The sequence below is a fragment of the Callospermophilus lateralis genome, chromosome 3 (assembly GCF_048772815.1).
Source record: "Callospermophilus lateralis isolate mCalLat2 chromosome 3, mCalLat2.hap1, whole genome shotgun sequence".
NCBI lineage: Eukaryota > Metazoa > Chordata > Mammalia > Rodentia > Sciuridae > Callospermophilus > Callospermophilus lateralis.
The window spans coordinates 12,158,191-12,184,098 of NC_135307.1; the positions used below are offsets into that span (position 1 = coordinate 12,158,191).

Consider the following 25,908-nt stretch of genomic DNA (forward strand, 5'->3'; position numbering starts at 1 on the left):
CTTGTATCAAAGTTGGGTGGACATATGTTAGACATGACAAATACAAAATGGAAATTGTTGGGGAAATGTGTGAGGTGGCCAGGAGTGGTGGTGCACACCTGTAATCCCAGCAGTTCAGTAGGCTGAGGCAGGAGGATCTCAGGTTCCAGATGAGCCTGGGCAACTTAGTGAGACCTCAAAAATAAATACATAAATAGGACCAGGGATGTAGCTCAGTGGTAAAGCTCTCCTGGATTCAATCTTGAGTAACCCCCCCAAAAAAAATTGTGGGGTAATAAACAAAGTGATGTGTGCCCTACAATGATGAGGCCCTTCATCACATCTATGTAGATACAACTGACGTGACTGTGGCCATCCTGAGTCGTAACCACAGTTATGGCGAAGATTGTAATAAATCACTGAGTCAAACTTACAGCAGAAGATGAACCATCTTTACTCACCAGCTGGTGATCGGATTCACCAGGGGCAGGCTGCAAGTCTATACCTCTGACCCCCTCCAGCAGTTTGAGTGCACCTTTTATACCATAAGTAAAACATGCCAGTACATTAGTCATAAGTGGCTGTTGCTATGATTCAAGACCACAAACAGCATGAGATCTCAAATCATAAGCAGAAGGGGAAGTGGGTCAAAACGACCCTAGTTGAGTGCAAGTTAAAGAATGGTTACTAACATCTAGACAGCCATTCTCTGACAGGGTACATTGTCCAAGGAAAATGGGAACCAAAGAGAGAACAATTTTACATCGTATAAGAATTGCCATCTTGTGTCCCTAACATTCTTTGCTAAGCACCTATTGATGGGTACGGAGGGGGTATTCCCACGGGAGAAGCGTTTCTCACATTTTACCCGGAGTCTAGGGCAAAATGGAGTCTGTTTTGTCATTGCTCATATAGCCTGGTCCATAACACCACCACCCTTGTCCCCGCCAGTCTTCCTGCACAGTTTCCCAGCGTGCTATAAATAGATCAAACCACAAGAGGTATGTGGAGCTTTACAACTGAACTCTGGCGCCAGCAATGTGCCCAGCCCTCGGATATTAGCTTAAGAGAAACCAGCTCCCTTCCGTCTGGGATAGAGCTACTTTTGTCCTTCCCAGGATGCACAGCTCTCCTTCTGACTCGACTTGCAGAACCTACTTGGTGTCGCTGCCACCCAAGAACCACACAGTCATTAAGTGGCCAATAAATGGCACTCTGTGCAATCCTGGATCTGCCTGCCTGTCTCGGGTCTCCTGGCAATTGGAGCTGGTTCTCGTACACTGGGACTGGGTTGTTCTGGAACCATCTTTCAGCTCCTTCTACTGCTTTTCCTTAGTCCATTTCGGCTTAGTGTCCCGGAGAACAGAACTCTGGGATCAAGGCAGGAGTTTCTCAGAAAATCGGAGCTTGCTGATGTTCATGGTTCTCCTAATCTGTAATAAATATTCCCAGAGGATCATACAGGTAGAAGGGGAAATGAGGAGCAACCGGAATGCTTTACCCCCAGGTGGGGCTGTTTCACCAGCTGTGGCCAAAGCTTGGATTTAACACAATTGCCAGTTCTATTTGGGTTTATTATTCGTTTGGTGCCACAGTCCGGCTAGGCAAAATAACTAGGAGGTGACAAGCAACTTGAAGGTTGAAGCGGAAACTGCTTTATTACGGAACAACAGCGGTATATATACCTAACTGATTACACACAGCTTGACTCAATTAGCATCATCCAGAAACAGCAGTCAGCCAATAAGGAATCTCCACCATCTTAATGGCTAGGCGGCGTTGCCTCACAAACCACTCCTCCCAGCAAACTGCCAGGCGCCATCTTGACTTGATTTGCGGTCCCCAACAGTTTGGGAGGAACATCTTCAAGACGGAGTGAGAAATCGGGCTCCTGTTTATCCAAGAGGGTCACCTCTGCTTGCTCTTTTGAAAGGGATTGGACAAGAACATGCAGCAGAGCCCCGGTGGCGGCTGCCCACCCTGGCCAAGCCCTGCCTTCCCTCGCGGGATGTCGGAGTCTGCGGCAGCTGGAGCCCTGGTGACTGAGACGTGAGGAGTCATTAAAGACATCTGAAGGCAGCGACCCTGGAGAAACCTGAAGTTAGAAGAAAGAACCAAGCCAACCCCTCCCCACAGGCCAACAACTGCGAATCAGCTAGAAGATGGACGTGAATGAGAACGAACTTTTCTTTTTCTCCCTCTCTCCATCTGACCACCGAGTGCATGAGGGCTGGCCAGGCCGAGCCAGCTCCCACCCAGGAGCTCAGGAAATCGCCACCCTGCAGCTTTCCCAGGTGTGAGGTTAAGCAGTTGCCAGCCGCTGTTCAGAGCTCAAAGGTTCAGGTCACCTTCCTTTCTGTATTTTTTATTTGTTCTTTTTAGATACATTTGACACTAGAGTGTGTTTTGACATATCATACAGACATGGAGGAGGATGACTTTCCATTCTTGTGGAGCCACATGATGTGGAGCTTCATATATGTATTCATATAGAAAAGGTATAGTTCATTCCACTGTCTTTCCTATTCTCATCCCTCCTCCCTTTCCTTCATTCCTCTTTGTCTAATTCAGTGAATTTCTATTCTTCTTTCACCCACCCATCCCCCTCATTGTGACTCAGCATCTACAGATCAGAGAGAACATTTGGCCTTTGGTTTTTTGGGACTGGCTTATTTCACTTAGATATTCTCCAGTTCCATCCATTTACTGGTAAATGCCGTCATTTCATTCTTCTTTATGGCTGAGTAATATTCCATTGTATATATGTACCATGTTTTCTTTATTCGTTCATCTGTTAAAGGGTACCTGAGTTGGTTCCATAGTTGGCTATTGTGAATTGAGCTGCCATGAATATTGATGTGGTCTGGTGACCTTTAAGACATTCTCAGAGATGTATGGTATTCATAGCCACTTAAGTCTTCGTGAACTACTTCATTTGTGCCCCAAAAAGGGAATGAAACATGAATTAATCAACAGAAAGATCCAGAGAAGCCTTTCGGTGCCATCACTGCAAACACAACTCAAAGTTGGTGCCTTGGAAAGGCCTCATTTCTGTTTTCACTCTAAAGGGACACATGAGCCCTGGTCCTACCGACTTTGAACTGAGCCTCTCTAGTCAAGCGTGTGGCCCAAGGGTGGCTAGAGGGTGTTGACCTGGGTCACAATTCCAGTGTTCATCCTGCGTGGAGCTCAGTCCCTCTCATTTCTGCCTGGGGAGTTTGGAGCCGTGTCTGGATGTCGCTGATCCTGTCCAGCGGTGGAGCTGCGCTGTGGGGCGGGGTGGGGGGGGCGGTTGCTGGCCGACTCACCCAACTCGAGGTTCCTTTTCCTTAAATCACTTGCTTCCGTGTGATCTGCACACTTCTGCAAAGACACGGAGCTCCTTTAAAGAGGTTGGAGTCATGGTGGCTGCTCTTTGGGCCTCTGTGCAGCAAGGGTGTCCCTTCAGAGGGCCAGCAAGCCCTGGGGCCGATTCTGTCCAACTGACTGCCATGGCCTTACATGGCAGCCTGCCTTTCTAGAGTCTCTGCCTCCGGCCTCCGAATCCTCAGGGGATTGTGTCCGCGCCAAAAGGCATTCCACCCAAGAGGCTTCTCCAGCTAGAGACAAGGGACAGCAAAGGAGCTGGTGGCTGAAGGACGCCTCTTCAGATGACCCTCTGGGGGCAGCACACTCAGTCTGACCAGGGAGCAGCTGCTAAGAGCCCTTTTCCTCAGAGCTGTTTGTGCCAAAGATTGTGCGGCCACCTGACCCTTGGGCCCCGGCCAAGACCCATGGCAGGGACGAAGGCCACGAGGCCACTGCTCAGCTGCTGGCTTTGGGTTCTGATTGCTGGGCGCCCTTCTGCACTAGAAGTAAAATCCTTGCCTTGCAGACAGAGCTGACTGTCTCTGAGTGTTTATTTCGGCTCCTGGGGGGCCCAGGACACCTGATATTTCCAACAGGAGGTGAAATGATCGGGTTAGGAGAGCCTTCAACTAGTTAGTGTGCTAACCCACCAGTGGGGCTAACTGGGTGGTGACTACAGGCAGCTAGGGAGTGCCTGAAAGAGGCGGGCCACCACACTCCTTTGGAGCATATATTTTGTCCCCTGTGAGGAACCTTCTCTCTGCTTCCTGATTGTCAGGTCACACCCCTCCGCCATGATGCTCTGCCTCACCTCAGGCTCAGAGCCACGCAGCTGGTTGTCTATGGACTGGGACTTCCGGAACTGTGAGCACCAAGTAAACGTTCCCTCCTCTAAAGTGGGTCTTTTTGGGTCTTTTGGTCACCGCAACAAAAAAAGTTGACTGAAACATTTGGTGTGCCTATATAAGCCTTTTAAAATTTGCTAATGACTGATCATCTTACATGCATGAACATTTTACATTAATAGGATGTGCTTTTCTATGTGACTTGAATAAAGAATGTCATTAACCCTTTAAAAAAAGATAGCATATGTGAGTGTATGTGCTGATGTGCAACGCAGAGATGGCTAAACAGAGAAGAGAAGAAGGAAAAAGGTAGGGAATCTGGAGAGAGGGATGTAGGTGTTCTTGGTGCTATTCTTTTGAGATAATTCAAAAACTAAAAACTTCCAATGAAAACAAAAATAAATAATGGCCAGAAGCACCCAAGAACAGAATAGATAAATAAAATAACAGCGCATAGTCCAGGACAGGAGCACACATGTATATATTAGGTGTGTGTTGTGTGTGAATGCATGTTGCTTAGAGCCTCACAAAGTTGCTTAGGCTGGCCTTGAACTTGCAATCCTCCTGCCTTAGCCTCCTGAACTGTTGGGATTACAGGCATGCACCACTGTGCCTGGTTTATAATTGTATTTTGCCTTCATCTTAGAACACTATTTTTTTAAATTTGTGGGTAGGTTATATTAATTATAAATTTTTATTCAAGGGTGGTAAGGAGCACATAACCAAATATTTATATTATAAAATAGGAAGTCAGTAGGTCTGAGAAGTTGGGCTTAAAGGGTCTCCACCAGCCTTGACATTGAGGGCTTGAGGTCTGTCCAGTTTCAATGCTGAGAGTTGTAAATTCACCTTGAAATAGGCTTTGTGATCTAGCTGTCTGTCCCACACTGGATTGGCAGGTCCTTGGGGTGGGAGAGCACCTGCCCCACCCTGGCTGAAGCAGGGGAGACCACCATTGTCTTCTCCCTCACCAGGTGTTCTGTCCCCAGAGGCACTCAACAGAAAGTCCTTGGCCCTGTCCAGGCAGAGCTCAGGGTCAGGGCACAGAGTTGAGTTGAAAAGCAAAAGTTTCCGGTGAATCCCTGGAACTGGGAGTGCGTGAAGCCCCGCCTGGTGTGTGGTTTCCAGAAGCTCCGCCACCTCCTGGGCAGGATGTTAATCAGTAATGGTCCCCAGGGGATCACACTTTGGAATAGCAAATATTTACTGAAGGCTTTGGCTACAGCTCCTAAGCCTTCATTGTTCCTCTGGACTATCTTCCCTGGCACCAGGGGCTCTTCGCGGGTATGAGGCAGTGACCACAGAGAGACCTTCAGAGTCCAGCCCCAGGGGAGAGGAGAGGAGATGCCCTTGTCAGCTCTGGATGGGCTCCAATGTGAGGGGTCAGTGGCCAAACAGTGCAGAGTCCTCAATCCTAGACTCCACAGGGACTGTGAATCCAAGCTGGGGCTGGGGAAGGGGTGGGCTCCCCGCAGGAAGGGGGCCCGGGGTGTAGTGTGAGTCTCGGCCTTTCATCAGCCCTGACTAACCGCCCAGCAGAACGTGCCTGCCCCTGGGCAGGGTCAGGAGTGGACGGGCGCTGCAGCTCTAGGCAGTTGCCCCAGGCTGAGTGGCAGGTGCCAGGGGTCTCCTACCATCAGATGCTATCTGGGAAGGCGTGTCCTCACTGAGCTTGCCGGCTCCTAGTCCAAGGAGTGGCCCAGCACATAGGTCCTCACCATTTGGCTGAGGAACAAAGGCCTGAGATGACAGGGGGGAAGGTTCCATTAGCAGGTGCAGGAGCCATCTGCTGTCAAGGACTCTCACCCCACAGGGGAAGGAGGAGCTTCAGGAGCAGTACGGTGACACTTAGCATTTGGAAGGGGTGACATCTAGCTGGTGTGCTGGCTTAGCTTCCTGGTAACCGTGAGAGAGCTGACCAAATTCAAGGGTGTCCTGCCGAGGGCTTAACATACAAAGTAGAGCTGAATACTGTCACGTGGCTGTCTTAGTCGGGACTGGCTCTAACAAAACGTCATGGGCGGGGCCTGAGCCATATTTGTCTCAGTCCTGGAGGCTCAGAGCTCCAGATGAGGGTGCTAGCACGGTTGGACCATGTAAGGACCCTCTCCCTGGTTTGCAGATGCTCACCTTTCACGCTGTGTCCTGCATGGGGAGAGGAGGTGCTCGGCTCTTGTCCTCTTATCATGAGGACACTGATCCCAACACAGGACCCCCACCGTGACCTCTTCTCAAGCTAGTCACCTCCCAAGGCCCCACTTCCTCACACCATCATTTTGTGGGTGAAGGCTTGAACTTATGAATTTCGGAGGGGCACAATATTCAGTTCATAACCACAGTGAAGGCCTGGAATGGGGAGATTGGCGCACGGAAGGAGGGACTTACCCAACAGTGACAGTGACAGCGTGACCTGCGATCCTGGGCTTGCCACTGGGGATTGGAGAGGACTTCTGAAGCATGACCCTGGGAAAATATGGCTGAAGGATTCACTGAGGCAGCTCAGGCCGCAGCAGGGGGCCCTGATCCCGTAGTGCTGTCAGCAGGGCGAGGGACAGCAGGAGGAATCCCGGGGCTGGACGTGGCTTGGCTCCGGGTGCAGCAGCCTGGGAGGTTTGCCTCGGTATTCCCCCTTGACACAGGGACCCTGGGCCAGAGCCAGGGTCTCCCTGAAGGGAACTGCCGAGAGGCCTGCGAGGCCCCACACCACTGGCCTGGACGTCCTGCCCCACCAGGCCCTCCTGGACCCAGAACAGAGCAAGGGTGAGGGAGAGGGGTCTCTTGGTGGCCTGTGCAGCCAGGCCTGGTGTATGACCAAACTCCAGGAACCAGAACATGTGGTCACAGACAGGGGCACAGCCCAGGAGCCATCCTGTGTGCCAAGGAACACAGAGGGACCTGGGAGAGGTGGTAGTAGGGGACAGGTACCCAACTAGGGCAGCAAAGCCAGAACACCCCAGGCTGCTGTGGGAGAGATGGGATTAAGCCCAGGCCAGTGCTGAAAGCCCCGGCTGTGCCAGCTCCCGCCATCCTGGGAGTCCAGCTAGAGGAGCAAGGAAGACCTGTGGGCACTGTGCAGGGCGGGGACAGGCGCAGGAGGATGTGCATCAAAAACCAGCGTGGCAGGCTTTCTCTTTTCCTTGCCCGATGGCTTCTCGGACCCTCCAAATCCCCAGCCAAATGTGTCACATCCCAAGGGCCCGTGGCCCAGCGTACATTGGCTGCCTTATGGCTGAGCAATCGAAGGCCATGCCTGAAGCCATTCTGTAAAGGGTTTGTGAGGCCCCTGATGGCACCTGACCCTGCTCTGATACTGCCACTTGTCCCCGGAGAAGGGGAGGAAAGATAAAGAAGAGGAAAAAGGAGTTGGAGAATGGGAGCTGCCCAAGGGCCCCGCAGAGGAGGGGAGCGGGAGGGGTTCTGCGCTGACATTTTGCTCCCTCCTTGGAAAATGGGTGCAACGTTGGCTGCTCCAGGGCTCCCCGGGGCATTAAAGCAATCCCTGCCCCTTTCCTATGCAGGGAGTCTTCTGTGGAAGGGAAGCAGTCCTTGGCCTCCACAGTTGACCACATGAAGTGGCCCCGAGCCTCCTGCTCTCTGTCCTCCTGGCGGAGATGAGGCTGGTGCCTGGCCTGGCCCTTGGTCCTGGGTCACCAGAAGCCCAGGCAGGGATGGACACTCTGGAGCCTCAGCCTCCTCAGAACCAGACTCGGGGTGGGGGAGTGCAGGCTCCTAGTGATGGGGAGGATGAGCTGGGGACAGAGGGGGCCTGGCTGATGACCAGCCGGCAGCTGTCTGGTGAGATTTCGAACTTTGGGCTCAACCTCCTGTGAAAGATGCCCATGAGGGACAGGGCAACGTGGTCTACTCCCCTTGACCATGGTAGGCCTGATGCTGGGGTCAGAGGGCAGAGAGAGCCAGGTGAAAAGCAGCCTCCACCTGCAGGCCCTGAGCCACGCCACGCCCCTGCTCCCCTGCTCCTGCCTCCCTCTTTAAGCTGATCAGAGAGACCCTCTCTACCAGAGCTGGGCCTTACCCAGGGGAGTTTTGCCTTCATCCACAAGGATTCTGATGGCAAAGAGACCTTCCCCAATTCACCCAAGAGGTCCCTTGATACCGCATATGCCTGTGAATTTTCGCAGCGCCCTCAGGCCCAGGGGCTCATGAATATTACACAAAGAGCCTCAGGGGGAAGTTCCCCCACTATTTGATGAGATTAATATCAAACCAAATTGATTCTTGAGGATCACATCTTGTTCTGAGGGACTTGGGTCATGTTCTGCTCTCCCAAGCCAAAGCGCCATAGCTGTCCGTTGCTCCCCTGTCCTGCTCCCCTGTCCTGCTTAGGGAGTGGCTCTTGCTGAAGGAGCTCCTGTGAACCTGCTCTCTGGCTGCACAGCCAGCTGGAGCAGCAACAGATGGTGCCAGACAGGTCCAGGCACTCCCTGGTCTTCCCACAGCCTCCACTTCTTACTGTGTTCCTAGCACTTCTACCCAGTGCCCGAGAAATTTAGGGTTGTATTTTCTCTTCTTCCTTCTCTGCTTTTGTGACCTGGAGTAAGTGACAAAACCTCTGTCCTCCAATTTTGATTACAAAAAAACAGGGACACTCCCACTTGCTCTGATGTCATGAGGGCACATGAGATAATGTGAGTGCCCAGCTGTGCTTGGCACAGGCAAGGCACTACATATACATGGGCTTTTAGAAATCTTTGTCTCCCTGGCTGCCAACGCACAGGGCAGAGCAGGAGCTGAAAGCAGAGCCCAAGAGGTGAACCTGCTTAGTCCACATAAATGCCCAGGCCAGAGTCAAACAAGGGTCTCCTGACACCCTGATCCCAGGTTCTCTGGGGGCATAGGACAGGGTATGGATGCATGGAAACAAAGAGCCAGCTCAGGAGATGAGCGAAGCCCCAGGAGGGGAAGCCACTTTGCAGCCAGCCAGGCCACAACCCAGGACAGGCGCGGGTACAGAGGGTTGTCAGCAGGGAGCTGGGGCTTCCCCTGTTCTGGGAGTGCATGGGCCAGAAATGCTGTCACTGTACGGAGGTGCTGCACAGATGGTGGCCAGGCCCATGCAAAAGCCCCAAGTCTTCTCCAGACTTAAGCTAACCAGGGACTGAGAGTGAGTTTTGTCCAGGTCCAGAAAGAAGGGGAACAGGGACCAGGAGACATTCCCTTGCTTCTGTGTGTGACTCCAGCTGGGCTTGTGGGTAGAGGGCATTTTGCCCAGAAGAGCTGAGGCCTCTGGGTAATCCATTGTCTTGCCTGAGCTGTGGCCCTGGCAAACTTCATGAGGGGAGGAGATGGCTCCTTGCTAGACGGAAGGCAGCAGAGCCCTCTCACTCTGTGAGCGAGAACCTTGCTTTGGCAGAGGCTGCTTTCTGCACGCACTCTCTTCTCACTTGTTCAGGGAAGAAGCTGGTCGCATGTGGCCCACCTTCACCAAAGCTGACACTTTCCACCTGGACAAGTCCAAGGCAGTCAAGGCGCTGGCGATGTACAGGGCAGGCAAATCTGCCTCCACCTTTGATAAGAAGGTTCATGCCATGTCCTCCCACTGCCCTCCTCAGGAAACGCCACCATGCTGGTGGTCCTCATGGGGAGCACAGGTGACCACCTGGCCCTGGAAGGTGGTCTGACCACAGAGCTGGTGGAGACATGGCTCAGGAACAGGTAACATGCACCATCTCAGCCTATCTGTCCTTGTGATGCTCACCACAGTTTCATCCCAGGCACTGTGGCTCCGGCCATCTGCCCCCTGACCTCTGAGCTCCCAAGGGCAGGGGCAGCTGTCTCCTTCTTTCCTACTCTCCCCCAGCATTGATCAATGGATGGCAGACCTGGCTCATCCAGCCATTTACTCGGCAAGTACTTACAGGGCTCCTCCTACCGTGACCCCTGCCCAGTGCTAGAGATGCAGCAGGGAGGAAAAGAGGTCAAGTCCCTGGCCCAGGAGCTTGTTTTCCAGGGCAGGGAGATGACCAGGAGCATCAGCAGGGGAGAGGGGCTCAGGAAAGGCCCAAGGAAGTGGCAGGCTGACATCTGAGCTAAAGGGCGAGTTGTGGGCTATCTTGATGGAGAAGCGCATCAGGGCATAATGTTCTGGGATGGGAGTGTGCCCACTCGGCTGAGGAGCAGCAGGGAGCCTGGCCACCTCACCAAGCAAGCCCCAGAAAAGACTTGGGCTTTGTCTGAGGAGACGGAAGGGCCCTGGGGGGTCTGGGCAGGGGTGCAATGGCCTGTGTGGTGAAGACACCAGGGGGATGAGCATGAAAGCAGGAGACCTGTTCAAGGTTAGGTCAAACCCCAATGGATGCTGCTGCTTGGATGGTGGGGCTGACAGTGGTGGTGACAAGGAGCGGTTGGATTCTGGATCTACCTAAGGAAGCAAGAGTTGGCAAAATCTGTGAGTAGATCGGATGGGAGTGAGAGAAAGGAAGAGATCTGTCAGTCAAAGGTGATTGTAGCTTTTAGCCTACTCAACTGGAAGGATCAACCTACTCTTTAGTGAAATGGGGGAAAAATGTGGGAAGCATAGATCTAGAGTGGATTGTTCCGCCAATCTCTCTTCAGCAGAGCCCTGTCCCCTTCCTCTGGATGCTCAAGGAGCCACCTAGCCCTGACGTGAACTGGCTTGCAAAATCACGAGTCTGTCAAATCCTCAAAGAGCCCACGGAATCCCACCCCCTTCAGGGTGAAGAAAACCCTGACTTTACAAGGCCCCTCCGCCCACTTGCCTTGAACAGCTCCTCTAGAAAACCCCTCTGGTGCCAGTCTCGTGTTGTGACTGAGATTTATTTCATCCCTTCCTTGAAAAGCAGCCTGATCCACAAATGGCTATTTTATACACACACACACACACACACACACACACACACACACACACACATATATATATATATATATATATATATACACACACACACACACACACACACACCTGTAGCTTCTCCCTAACTCCAATTTTTTGGGCCCGACTTTTAGGTCTAAACTGCTAAGAACAGGTTTAGTCAGTCCACAGAATGCTCTCAGCCAATCGACGTTTCTCAGGGGAGGTGCTCTTGGTTCAGAGGACAATCAGAACCACCTGTGGTCCAGAGCAGTTCTGTGCCTTGTTGGGGACTGGGTGGCCTTCCGGGCCTGTTTTCACTGAGGACAGCAGTAGCCCCCTCTGCCCTCCCCTGTCCCCAAGATCCTTATGACAAAGAAAATGCCCCCACACATCTCCACGTGGCAGCCACATCTCGTCACCTTCTTCCTTGGCTGTGGAGTTGGCTCATATTTTCTCACACAATTGTAACTTTCAACTCCAAGAGGGAGGACAAATTGAATCCACCTTAGCAGGACTCAGTAGAAAACTCTGGCCTGCAATGAGGCCTTAGCGTGCCAGGGAAGGCAAGACAATTCGACAATTCTGCTGGAAACACAAGGAAAATTGAAGACACGTGCTGTTTTACAAGGACGGCATCTCCATGAAGCTTAAACTGTAAACTATTAAATACCCTGTGTTTGCTCTTGGGAGTAAACTTTCACCCCAGAAAATAGAGAATTTCTAGGAATTATAAGGTTGATAAAATAATTATAAAGACACATCATTCATATTCCATTAGGTTCCTGGACAAAAGACTTTCATAAACAGGCAGGTAGCCTGAGTATAAGCAGAGTTTAGGAAGGTTTCAAGGACCTCGGGCTTGCCCCAGGGAGTGCCCCAGAATAGGACCAGGCACTGGGGAGCTCCCACCAGAGACTCACCACACCCTGTCCCCACCCTGCCAGAGGGAAAGTCAAAGGATGCAGGAGACCCAGGCAGCTTAACGCCTTCCACGGGCACTGGTTCAACACAAGAATCAATAGCACAGAATATGGGCTCCACAAATATTAGATACGTATGCACCACACCCTGCATGATTGACTGTTATAACTCAGAATTTAATGCCTAGGAGCAAGACTGCAATCAACTTCTCTACATTCTTAAATTTTACAAGTAGTGGTGATTTTTCTCTTCACTTTCCCCTTTTCCCACATCCATGATAGGGAAAAAAAGCTAATAACTCACCTAAATTATTTTTTAACAAGTAAATTGAAATTATCCATTTTATTTAAAGTAACAGAGTCAAGGTGACTGAATTGAAGTACTGGAAAAAGGGATGCAGCCTTGATGTACCATTATGCACCACAAAGTCTCTAGATCATAAATGTTCAATCCACATTATTGATGATAGTAGGAGACATAATTAAAATAGTTAAATGAAATCCACAAAAACCACACTGAATTCCTTTAATTAGTGTTGTCAAATTTCTCACACTTACTGGAACTATGCTGACAAAATGAACAGTTAAACAGTTCTGTTTTATCCTCTGATGCAGGACATAACACATCACTAAGCATGGACAAAAAGAGGCTTTGTGGAAGGAAAGGAAACATATGGCATGAAAAAGACTCACACTGAATGACTGTCCCCTGAGTAATTTACAGTTGACATGGATGTGCTTCTATTATTCATTACTTGAAAATGAACTGTCTTGCTCTTTAATGATAGAATAAAAAATGCAGGAAAGTATTCAAAACTTTTTTCACAAACACAGGCACCTCATTAACCTATGTTTTATTTTGAGTCAATTCATTATCCATTTCACATTATAAAAAGTAACCACACACGCATATGCATTCACAAATTAGATCATCTTTATCATACATCAATATATTTTAAAAAACAAATATTTTCTAATATAATATAGTTATATGCTGATTGCATTTGAAATAGAGAAGCTGACAATAGCTTCATACAGTATATCTCAAGAACTGACGTTTTAAACTTAAGAACTGTACATGTTCCACAGGCAACTCTGATGAAATAATAAGACAAATAAATGCTGTTGACAAAGCTTAAGCATGATAGCTTGGAATAACAGCTGATTCAAACCAGATTCATCATTTTAAATTAAGTAAGGACTAATACAATCTAAAAAATAAACAAAGTATGTATAAAAGAAATTCTAGGAAATAAAGGAAATCATTAATCTATTATTTTAAAGGTATCTGTAGCTCAAAGTTATCAGAAGTCTTTATAGAATTTTCAATGCCAAATTGAAATTTGGGGATGTCCTGGAATCATGGAACTGATAAAACTATGGACAGCTGTTCAGTTTGTCCTTTCATCTTGGCTTGGAGAGCCATAAGAGGGTGCAGTAACTTCCTTATTTCCCAAGCTCCTGTCCCTGTGACGACCCAGCAAGGGCAAGGTCATCTGACTTGCACTGTCTTATCCTATCTGAACACTATCCTCTAGGGCAATGGGAGAGCTGGGTTCCTGCACAAAGAAAGGCAGGCTTGTCTCACTGCAGCAGTCACTAACGCACACACCTAGTTATTTTTCATTACATTGCACTGTTACATTGGAATTCTGTAACCACATTATTATTATTATTTAAGAAATATCTATTAATTATACCTCCTAGGGATCTAATTCCAAATATGGTAAGTTTAATATCAGCTGCCATTCTGTGTCTTTTCCCATTTCATTAAAAACAGAAACAAAAACAAAAACAAAAACACCTTAAAGAGGTCCCAGCCACTGCTTCTGCTTTTGCCCACTGATCATGTCATCTCTAGCGGTCTCTGTCTGCCTCCTTCATTATGCAGTTGATTTAAGGGTTGGATTTTCTAGATTTCCTGAAGGAAAGAAGGATGGAAGGAGGGAAGGAAGGAATGGAGACAGGGAGAGGAGAAAAGAAAACATGAAAAATTTTATCCATATAATGCTTACTAAGTAAATAAAGAAAAGCTACTTTGGATAAACCTAATATATGAGAACCTGATTAAGGGAAAAGATAAAATACACCTTAAAAATTACTCAGAATTACCTTTAATGACCAAAAAACCAAGTATGCACTTAACATAGCATTCAATTTAGTTCATACAAGTTTTGCTTCTTTTTAAATTTCATGTAACCACAGTGGAAATTACCCAGAACTAAATATATAAACTGACCTTAAAAGACACAATGCACACCTTTACTTCAAGTCACCACTATTTCTGAATACCAGATGTGTCATTTTATAAAGTGAGGGAATGTTCTGCACAGAATTTTCTTGAGAAATAAGAATTCAAATAATTAATACTTTCTGAAATCACTGCATAGACTTATTTTAAATAAAAAAGGACATATTTTCATTTAGATATGACATGGTTCTGAAATGTGAATAATATTTCACAGAAGTGAGAGTAGGGGAGACATCAGCCACCTGTCCCAGCTAAGTGGTAATACACACTTCTGATAGTCCACCCAAGACCCCGGTTATAGGAAGTGTGGCCAGGCACTTGGACATCCAGGTGTGTGGTCAGGAAATAGCTGTGGAGCCCAGCATTCCTCTCTTCAGAACATTCAGAAAAGAAGAAACAAGCCTGATGTGATTTCTTATCAGTCGTTGTTTTTGGACTCATTTTTGTAATCACCAATTATATAAAAAGGAAAAATGAGCTGGACAATGAAAGATCAGATATAGGAATCTGAAGTAAAGGAGGGCTGGCATGAATATATTAGGTTTCAATGGTCTTTACTTTTAAAAAATGCTGATGACATTTAGAAAAATAAGTGGAGAAGGGAATGTGCCCTTACTAAATATGTCCACATAGGAGAAGTCCAGGGCAACCCTGTGAGAAGAAGAGAGCCTAGGGGGAGAGAGAGGCAGGATGTCAGGATGCAGAACAGAAAGGCCCCTTTCAAGACCAAGCGTGAGTCAGCACAGACAACAGTGAGGCCTGAGAAGCACAGGGCTGAACTGAGCCCTGCTGCTTGCTTGACAGGATCTCACCGCCCGGTTCCACCTCTGCTTGCATGGCTTCTAAATGGAACTCCCACAGGTTCATCACCAGGGCAGTAACATATGGGTGGAGTATTTTCATTAGTCAGAGTGTTCTCCACATTAACAATGCTAATCGGTAATATCAATATCACTTTTTCCTATCTCTATTACTTTTTGTAGTATAGAGTCCTAACCCTTCTGTGAGCTCCATTGAATAAACTGATTTCTAAATTCTGAATGAAGTTGGGTATAGACCCACTGGCCAAATAAAATTTAAAATGAATTATAATATAATTTAAGTCCTAAAAAAGAACTCTGGCATGGAGTTTTTATAAAAGGATTCACATGAAAAACTTACTTTGAAACTGTCCATGAATTTAAAAGAAAGTCTGAATCTTGTCTTAAGTTCTGTTCTAATCAGAAAGATTGGGAGTTCTATTTGAAAGAGCAAACCTGCAGCCCGGCTGAATCATGTGTACCTTGCTATGGTCTCTTATGATGATTTTTATGAGACTACACTCTTGAATGTTTAAGCTAAAAGAAACACAGGCTTCAGCAATTCAAACAAGGTGCAAAAAGCATGTAAAACAGCATGGGGCAAGGAGAATAGAGAGAGGCCCTTTATAACTTCAAGGCCCAAGTGTAGTCTGCAAATGTCTTTTCTAAACTTGCAACTCTGGTTTGTGCTAGAATAGTATTTCTTATATGGCATTTGTTATACCCATCTTTCTGAGCAATGAGGGATTAGATCCCACAGTTGGCTGTTTAAAGGGATCCAACTATACCACCTAACACCTTCTCAAAGAAAATTCCCCAGAAAGTAAAACTTTTGTAGAAGAAAAGCAGATTTCAGATGCTAGCAGAGGTCATTTAAATGGTCTTTGTTGATTTCCTAAGGTTACAAGGCATTTGCCATATACTGCTTACTCGTGCACACCACCTAACACCCAAGTCTCCCACCATTATAATCCCCTTTGACTTGAAACACTTCCTCATTATGGACATTTCCTATACTCTGGAAAGTATGTAAGTAAGAAGGAAAATGAACTGAGGACACGGTGGGACAATAAACTCATCATGTATCATTGACGACTTACGACATGGCCTTCCTGGGTTGTGGATCTTTATTCCCACTGTTCTTCGAATCAGCTGTGCTACTCGTCCCACGGGAGGTACTCGGTAAGGCAGGATTGGAAGAATAGGGAGGTGGAACATTACTGGCACTACGAGCCCGGAATGAATCATCTGAAAGTAACAAATAGAGTTAGACAGTGAACACACTAGAAAAATGTTAATTGAAGAGAAAAGGCCTCCACCAGGGGCCTTTTTCTATTTTTTAAAGAATAGCTGACTTTTTCTCTTATTAAAGAAATTTAGTGAATTTACATACAATAAATTTCACAAACTTAATATTTTAGCATATATATCTCCCCGGGAAGCCATCACCACAATTAAGATGTGGAACACCCGAATGTCCCTTCCCACCTCACTGCAATCCCTCCTTCTCTTCCTGCATCCTTCCTCTCTAAACCATGATCTGCCTCCTGTCATTACAAATAAGCTTGCATTTTCTAGAATGTTACGTAAATGGAACCCTACAATATGTAATTATCCATTTTATCTGGCTTCTTTCATTCACAACAATTATTCTAAGATTCACCCATGTTGTGTATATTGATACTTCATTTTTATTTCTGACTATGTATTGTATGGGTATGTAAAATTTGTTTAAATATAATGCGTATTGATAACACCAGGATTTTTTCCAGTTTTTGACTATTTCAAACAAAGCTGCTTGGAACATTCATGTACAAGTTGGTGTGTGTGCGTTTTAGTACTCTCTGGTAAATACCTAGGAGTAGAATTGCTGGATCATATAGAGAGTGTGTATTTATCTTCAAAAGAAACTGCCAAAGTGTTGTCCAGAGTTTATTCTCTGCATCTGTCACTTCCAGCAGTGACGTCTGAGAGTTCTGGAGAGGTGTTCCATATCCTCACACTTTGAATATTGGCAGCCTTTTAAATTTTTGACATTCTAGTGAGTGTCAAGTGTTATCTTCTTGTGTGCTTAATATCCTCATTTGAATTTCCCTAATGATTAGTGATTTTAAGTATCTTTTCATGCACCTCTATGAATATTTTCTTTTGTAAAGTTCAGGTTCAAATCTTTTGCCCATTTTAGTAGTAGTTGCCTTATTAAAGACTTTTTTGTATGTTATAAATGCAAGTCTTCTGTCAAGTATATATGATGTGAATATTTTCTCCCAATCCATGCCCTTTTACTCTTTTTTTTTTTTTCAAAACCCAAAGGTGGAAAATTTTGATCAAGTCTAATATGCTGACAGGAGAAATCTATGTCTCAAAATTATAAAGGCTTTTTTCTATTATCTTCTTCAGAAAATACAGTGTTAGCTTTTATGCTTAGATATACATTTTTAATTAATTTTGTATATAATGTGAGATAAAAGCTGAGATTCAGTTTTGTTTAGTGGTGGCAGGGTTTCTTTTGTTTGTTTGTTTGTTTGCTTTTTGGCTTTGATCTATTTAATGTGGATACCCAATAGTTCTGGCACCATTTTAAAAAATAGATTTACTTTTTAAGAGAAGTTTTAGGTTAACAACAAAAGTAAGAGGAAGGTACAGATTTCCCATAACCCTGTACCCACTCATACACAGCTCTTCATTTTCTACATCTCCCACCAGAGTTGTGTGTTGGTTGTAACTGAGGAAACTTCATTGACATCTTATCATCAGCTGCTATAAATTCTGTGTGCAGGTTTTTGTATAGACATAAGTTCTCAACTCCTGTAGGTAAATACCAAGGAGGATGACTGCTGAGTCATCTGATGAGTACATCTAGTATTTTAACAAACAACCAAATTGATGAAAGGGTTCCCTCAGCAAAGAATCAGAATTCCTGCTGACCCACATCCTTAACATTTGGCGTTGTCAATGTTTTGGATTTTTTTTATTTTTTTTTTTGGTGGGGGCAATGATGTTTTTATTTTTTTACTTGTTCTTTTTAGATATACATAGTAGTAGAGTGTATTTGACATATTATTTGGATCTTGATCATTCTAGTAGGTGGGCAGTGATATCTTATGGCTTTAATTTATAGTTACTTAGTGACATATTGTTAGGGTTCGAATATGAGGTTGTCCCCTGAAAGCTCCTGTGTTGATGCAGGAGGTAAATGATCACATTAGGACAACTATAACCTAATCAGCCCATCCTACTTTAAATGGACTAACTGGGTGGAACGCTAGGCAGGTGGAGTGTGGCTGGAGGAGATGGGTCATAGCAGGTATGCCCTGGAAGGGTTCATCTTCCCTGTAGTCTCCACCCCATCCCCTGCCCTGCTTCCTGGATGCTATACAGTGAAAGTTTTCCTCCACCACACCCTTTTGCCATGATATTTTTGTCTCACCTCAGGCCCACAGCAATGAAACTGTCTGACCATGAACTGAACCTCTGAAACCATGAGCCCAAATAAACTCTTCCTCCTCTAAGTTGGTCTTGTCTAGTATTTTGGTCACAATGACAAAAACCTGACTAACAAAGAAACTGGTACCAGGAGTGGAGATATTGCTATAAGTAACCTAACTATGTGGTTCAGAAGCCTTTGAAGCAGGTTTGCAGGAGGCACATGTAAAAGTTTAGAGATGCATACTAGAGAAGATTAAAAATGTTGTAAGTGGAGCTTAATGGGTAATTCTGGTGGGAGCTCAGAAGATGAGAAACCTGACAGATATGCAGACAGTAAAGCCTGTGCTCATGAGGTTTCTGAGGAGAATGGGATTCTATTGGGAACTGGATTAGAGGCTACTCATGTTACATTCTGGCAAAGAACTTACCTACATTTTGTCCATGTTCTAAGACTTTGTCTGAGGCCAAATTTAAGGGTGGTTAATCTGACAGAGAAAACTACAAAACAGCACAGCATCTGTGGCATGGGTACATGGTTTAGCCAGGTTTACAGTGAGAATTGGGAGCAGAAGAGAAGGAGGATTCTTAAAACTTGCAGTTTGGCCAGAAAAGTGCCATAAAATTGGAGCCCACATGTGATTGTTGAAGATATAACCACCACTAAAGAGAAGTTAATGCTTTGTACAGAGATAACAAGAAAGATGCCTTAAGGGCATCCAAGAATTAGCAAGCCCAACCCCACTGCAAGCTCAAGAGTATAAATCTAAAAATTCATTTGAGAAGAAACTCTAGGGGCACCCTGTTTACAAGCCATGCCTAGAAAGCTCTTTCCTCAGGATTCAGTTCATTGTACTCAGCCACCCAGGTACTCAGAAGCTGCTACAATCAAGGTTCAAGGGGAGCCACCAACTGCTCAAGATAGCATCAGACCTTGGTGGAATCCACTTGGTACTGGTTCTGCAATAATGCTGGATACTGGAGTTAAGGGGTCATGGAGGCCTCCATTGAGATTTCAAAGGAAGGCAATATGTAACCGGGTCAGTATTCCTGTCAGTTGCCTCTGAGAACGTGATGTGTGAAGGTGAAGCCAAAGCTGGAAGGGAGACCCCAGGGATTAAGAGATGCTAGGAATGTGGAACATCTGCAAGGAAACTTGCGGGCTACTGACAGCCAGGCTAACAGAGACCATGTGGGCTGTGACTGGCAAGACCAAACTTGACAAGATATCACATCTCACCGCCATTTGCCCCAGATGCCAGATATGGAGCTACAGGGCTTATTTGCCCAGCTGGGGTTTTTGTCTTGTTGAAGTCCTTTCCTTTCTATGCCCCATTCCTCATTTTTGGAATAGGAATGTTTATTGTACACCATTATATATTTGATATTTGTAATTTGCTTTTGATTTTTTTAAAGGGGCTCACAGCCAAGAATTTGCCTTGACTAGAGAGGAGAATTTGAACTTGGACTTTTGGGCAATGCTGGAACTGTTAAGACTATGGGGGTGCTGGGGTTGTGGCTCAGTGGTAGAGCACTTGCCTCACATGTGTGAGACACTGGGTTCAATTGTCAGCACCGCATATAAATAAATGAATAAAATAAAGATCCATTAACAACTAAAAGTATTTTTAAAATACTATGGGGACTCTTGGAGATGGACTAAATGCATTTTGCACTGTTACAAGCAGGAGTTTTAGGGGCCAGAGGTTGATGTTATGGTTTAGATATGAGGTGTTCCCCCAAAAGCTCCTGGGTTGAAGCATGGATATTCAGAGGTAAAATGATTAGATTATGAGCACTGTAACCTACTCAGTACATTTGAATTTGGACTAACTGGGTGTTAACTGTATGTAGATGGATGTGGCTGGAAGAGATACATCATTGGAGATGCACTCTGGTGGGGTTCATCTTCCTGTGGCCCCTTCCCTCCCTCTGCCTCCCCACTCTCTCTCCTTCCAAGCTGTTACCCAATGAATAGCTTTTCTTCACTATATCTTTCTGTCTCACTGCAGACCCACAGCCCTGGAGTCAGCCAGCCATGGACTGAACTTGTAAAACCGTGAGCCCAAATAAACTTTTCCTCCTCGAAGTTGTTCTTTTCTGGTTATTTTGGTCACTGTAACAAAAAGCTAACACACATGATATTGAACATATCTTTTTATATCCTTGTCATCTACATATCGTCTCTGGAGAGGTATCTGTTCAAGTCTTTGTCCACTTTTAAATCAGGTTTTTAGTTTTATTTTTGATAAGTTTTAAGAGTTGTTATTGTTATTGTTGTTCATTTTGGATAATAGAACTTCACCAGACATATCTTTGCAAATATCTTCTCCCGTTCTGTCTCTAATCACCTCACTCTCCTACTAGTTTTCCTTTTTAAGGAAATCTAACTTATCAATTGTTTCTTTCACAGCTCATGCCTCTGATGTTATTGCCAAAAAAAAAAAAAAAAAAAAAAAAAGCACTGCTATACCTAAGGTCATCTTGATTTTTCTCCTATATTATCTTCTAGGAACTTCATAACTTTGCATTTCATATTTAGATCTGTAATTAACTTAAATTTTGTGAAGAGTATTAATCTATACTTATTTTTGAATGTTGGTTTCTATTTATTCTAGCACCATTTGTTGAAAAGACCATCTTTCCTCCATTGCATTGGATTTGCTCCCTTGTCAAAGATCACTTGACTATATTTATGTGGACCTATTTCTGGATCCCTATTTGATTCCATTAATATGTCTTCTTTTGCAAATACCACACTGTCTTGGTTGCTGTGGTTTTACAATAAGTCTTGAAGTCAGGTGGTGTCAAACTTCTAATTTTGTTCTTCTTATTCAACACTGTATGGGCTATTCTGAGTCTTTATCTTCCCCCATTTAAACCTTTTAATCAGGCCAGGTGCAGTGGTGCATGCCTGTAATCCCATTGATTGGAGAAGCTGAAACAGGAGAACTGCAAGTTCAAAGCCAGTATCAGCAACTTTGTGAAGCCCCTGGTAACTCTCAGTGAGATCGTCTCAAAATATATATGTATATATTTTAAAAATATATATGTATATTTTAAACAAGAGCTGGGGATGTGGCTCAGTGGTTAAGAGCCCCTGGGTCCAATTTCTGTACCAAAAAAAAATTTTTAAATAAATTCTAGAATCAGTTTGTTGGTATTCACTTGCTGGAATTTTGACTAGGATTGTACTGAATCTATAGATCAAGTTGAAAAGTAATGATTTTAAGAATACTGAGTGTCCCTAACCATGAACATGCAATATCAATTTTTTAGTTGTTTGATTTCTTTCATCAGAGTTTTGTCATCTTCCTCATATATGTCTTTATATTTTTGTCACATATATCATAAGTGTTTCATTTATTTTGGTGCTAATATAAATAGTATTGTACTAAATCCCACTTATTTATTGCTGAAATATAAGTAATTGGCTTTTTTCTATTAACCTTGTAACCTGAAATCTTGCTATAATTATAAGTTGGGGGTTTTGTCAGGTTTTTTTTTTTTTTTTAGATGTTTTACACAAATACTCATGTCATCTGTGAACAAAGACAGTTTTATTTCTTTCCTCCAAATCAGTATACCTTTTATTTCCTCTTCTAGGACTTCCAGTATGATGATGAAAGGGGAGGTAAGAGGAGAAATCCTTGCCTTATCCTGATCTTAGTGGAAGGCTTCTAGTTTTTTTTGCCATTGAGTAGATGTTAACTGTTGATTTTCCTTATCACTGAGAATTTTTACACGAATAAGTGATGGATTTTGCCAAATGCCTTCTTTGCAGCTATTGATAAGAATGTGTGACTTCTCTTCTTCCCCCTGTCTATGTGATGGACTTCTTTGGTTAACATTTAATATTGAGTCAATCTTGCACACCCAGCGTGACATCCACTTGGTTGTGGTATATAATTATCTTAATGAATTGTTAGGTCTGATTTGTTAATGTTTTGTTGAGGATCTTTGAAACTATGTAGTTTCTTATTAACATCTTTGTCTGGTTTTGGTATTAGGGTATACATAAGATATATTCTCAATTGTTTTAATGAAATAGAGAATTGGTATAATTTCTTCCTTAAACGTTTGGTAGAGTTCACCTGTAAACCAGTCTGGGTCTGGTGCTTTCTGTTTTGTAATGTTATTATTTATTGATTCAATTTCCTTAGCAGATAAAGTGTGTTCATATTGGCTATTTCTTTTTGTGTGTATTTTGGGAGATTGTGTCCTTCAAAGAATTGGGCCATCCAGCACCATTTTTTGAAAGGTAATCACTCATCACTGCTGATTTATCTCAGAGTCATTGTTGAAAACCAACTGACTACATATGGCAGCACAGGCCACAGTGTATTGATTTCCTCTACTCGCCCCCCGCCCACTTACCAGCTTCCACAAGGCAAATAGTTTTTGCTTTTTGCTCTGCCATACCTTTCCACCATTATGTACCACCTCACCACAGGCCCATAGTGATGGGGACAACCAACCACAAACTAAACCTCTGAAACTATGGATTTAGGTAAATCTTTTCTCCTTTTCTTTCAGGTGAGGGAAAGTACTGGAGATTGAACCCAGAGGTTCCAAGCTATACCCCAAGTCCTTTTTTTATTTTTGTTTTTGAGACAGGTTCTCTCTAAAGTTGCTAAGGCTGGCCTTAAACTTGTGATCTTCCTACCTCATCCTCCCAAGTTACTGAGATTACAGGCACACACCAATGTAACCAGCTTCTTTTCTCCTTTTAAGTTGTTTTCTCAAGTATTCTGTCAAAAAGTTAACACTGACCTTGTCAGTTTTGAGAAGTACTGTGATGCCCCTCTATTAGTATTTGCCTGATGTTTTTCTTAAGATTAAACTAGGGTTTATGGTTTTAGAGGAAAATGACAAGTGAAGTGTCATTTGCATCACATCTTATCAAAGACTCATATAATAACATTTTGACCACATTTTTATGTACTTTATTGCTTCATGACATCATTAGAAATGAGATTTTTTTAGTCAGATTATATTTTTAAAAACTAGGATTCTTAATAAATTTTGATTCTTGATAAATTTTATCAAAACTGCTTTTCAAAGGGGTTTTATTGATTTTGATACCCACTAACAATAGATATTGCGATTTGTTTTCCTGATTCTTCACTAGCATTCTTTTTTTTTCTCCCACAGTCTGCTGTGTCCACATAATCTTGGGCAGAATGTTACAACTAATGAAAGGAAAAGTCATCACACAATTAATGGTGAGTTCACATTAAGTAAAAAGTATCCAAGCCAACCTTCCAAATTTTGATTTCAACTTTTCCTTTTAGTTCTGTCTTACTGCACTCCTTCACACACACTCCACATTCTAGCCAAATTGGCTGGCAGCTGCTTCCTGAAGATGTCAACAACCCAAGGATGTGGGGGGAAAGGTTCACGCATATATTGGTAGGACTGCAAATTGATGCAACCACTCCGGAAAGCAGTATGGAGATTCCTTAGAAAACTTGGAATGGAACCACAATTTACTCAGCTATCCCACTCCTCGGTTTATACCCAAAGGACTTAAAATCAGCATACTACACTGATACAGTCAATGTTTACAGCAGTTTAATTCACAATAGCTAAACTATGGAACCAACCCAAATGCCTTTCAATAGATGAATGGATAAAGAAAAGGTGCTATATATATATATATATATATACAGTGAAATATTACTCAGTCTTAAAGAAGGAGGAAATTATGGCATTTGCATGTAAATGGATGGAGTTGGAGAATATCATGCTAAGCAAAATAAACCAACACAAAAAAGACAAAGGTCAAATGTTTTCTCTGATATGTGGATGCTGATCCATAATGGGGGGTGGGGGGAGCTAGGGAAGAATGGAAGAACTTTGGGCAGAGGGGAGTGAAGGGAGGGGAGGGGAGGGGAGGAAGTATGGAGGGTGGGAAGAATAATGAAATGAGACATTGTGTACATGTATTATTGCATGAATGGTGTGACTCTGCATCATGTACAGCCAGAGAAATAAGAAGTTATGCTCCATTTGTGTACAATGAGTTGAGATGCATTATGCTGTCATGTATAACCAACTAGAACAACAACAAAAAGATGGCAACGACCAGCCTTTGTATACGTCTGGTACTATGCCTGGGTGTTATTCCATAACCACCTCTGTTTTGAAAATCTTAGCACACTTTAAGGGTTATCTCAACTGACATACTCATCAGGAAGCCCACTCTGAGTCCCGCAACTAACTACAATCCTCTCTGTGAACATCTCATATACTTGTTAAAAGACACTTGCTTCCATTTTCTCTTTACTGCTAAGATGTGTGATTTTACACTGACTTTTTCTTCACTATGTATTTCATTAAGTAATACATATTGATAGATAATAAGCTCATTAACCTTAGGAGATATTTCACTCAACTTATAGCCTCCCTTAAAAATACATGAGTCCTTAAGATAGAATTTTTTTCAAATATTTATAAGAGATTTACCCTTATAAAGAACATGCTTTTATTTAATACATTGAAGGTAAGTTTTAGGGTCTATAAACCATATCTACTTTCTTGATTCTCAGTGTACTTCAGAACTAGTAGAGTAAAAACTAAAGAAATTAACGCACATAATTTTAAAAATCAGTTCTACATCAATATTCTTGGTGATTTAGGTAGAGATATTTATTGGGGGAAATTGCTACAATTTATGGAAAAAGATGCCTATTTGCAGCAGAATGAAGGAATCTCCAAAACATCCATGTCTGAAGAACCCCTAAAAGACACCTACAATCATTTGTACCATGAACTCTAAGTTGAGCTAATTTAAACTGGCTTTCATTTGCATCTAAAATTTTTAAAGGCATTCTGTATTGTAAATAAATTCTTGAACACTAAATGTTCCTTAGTACTTCCTAAGGACACTGCTTTGCTGAAATAAAAGGAATCAACAGTTTTATTACTTACAACCCTGATTTCAAGATATGATGATAACTGATTTGACAACTGTCTACTTGCAAAGTATTTCAGGTTTCCTAAGATAGTCACAGTCCACCTTGTGAACCACACTATATACTATATGTGGATGGCAATGATTTAATTTTAGAATGATTTTCTGTTCTAAAAATGAAAAACTGTTTATAAAACAGCCAATGAGTATACATATTCTTCATTAGAATAAAAAAAACACAGTAAAAGGAAGACAGAATATTCAAAATGGAAACTAAAAAGGAAATATAACGAGGCCCATAAAAATTTCAGAGCTTTGAGCAGGATCAGCATCATTTACATTAAAAAATTATCACCAATCAGTATCACAACTTTCACCCAATATCCCCAAGACAGAAAGTTAAAAATACACACAGCTTCAGTAATGTTTAGCATAATACTCCAGCGTGTTCATCACGTAACTCTACCTTCCTAGCATATAAGCCAGAGGTCAACAACCACAGCCTTTAGGTAAATCTTCCCTGCTGCCTGTTTTTGTAAGTTAAGTTTTACTGGAAAAAACAGGTGTGTGCCCACCCCGCGGCTACAGACG

At 43.9% G+C, this 25,908-nt stretch overlaps 2 protein-coding genes across 3 annotated transcripts in view; one reads left to right on the plus strand and one right to left on the minus strand.

Annotated features, from left to right (window-relative positions):
• Nucleotides 1-1,987: 1,987 nt before the first annotated feature.
• Serpina10 (serpin family A member 10) lies at nucleotides 1,988-9,849 on the plus strand. The gene is given in 12 exon segments (XM_077109009.1): nucleotides 1,988-2,028; nucleotides 4,106-4,202; nucleotides 6,812-6,932; nucleotides 7,746-8,015; nucleotides 8,018-8,041; nucleotides 8,044-8,144; nucleotides 8,146-8,189; nucleotides 8,191-8,289; nucleotides 8,291-8,388; nucleotides 8,391-8,424; nucleotides 9,583-9,707; nucleotides 9,710-9,849. Coding segments are annotated over 12 exon segments (1,194 nt in total).
• Nucleotides 9,850-12,589: 2,740 nt separating this feature from the next.
• Ppp4r4 (protein phosphatase 4 regulatory subunit 4) overlaps nucleotides 12,590-25,908 on the minus strand; it is a 116,663-nt gene continuing 103,344 nt past the window's right edge. For both annotated transcript variants that reach the window (XM_076847995.2, XM_076847994.2), the window contains 2 exons: nucleotides 16,076-16,223; nucleotides 12,590-13,845 (listed from right to left, as the gene is read on the minus strand). In XM_076847995.2, coding sequence (XP_076704110.1) covers nucleotides 13,821-13,845; nucleotides 16,076-16,223 — 173 coding nt within the window. In that variant the 3' untranslated portion in view covers nucleotides 12,590-13,820. The remainder of the gene's footprint in view (nucleotides 13,846-16,075; nucleotides 16,224-25,908) is intronic.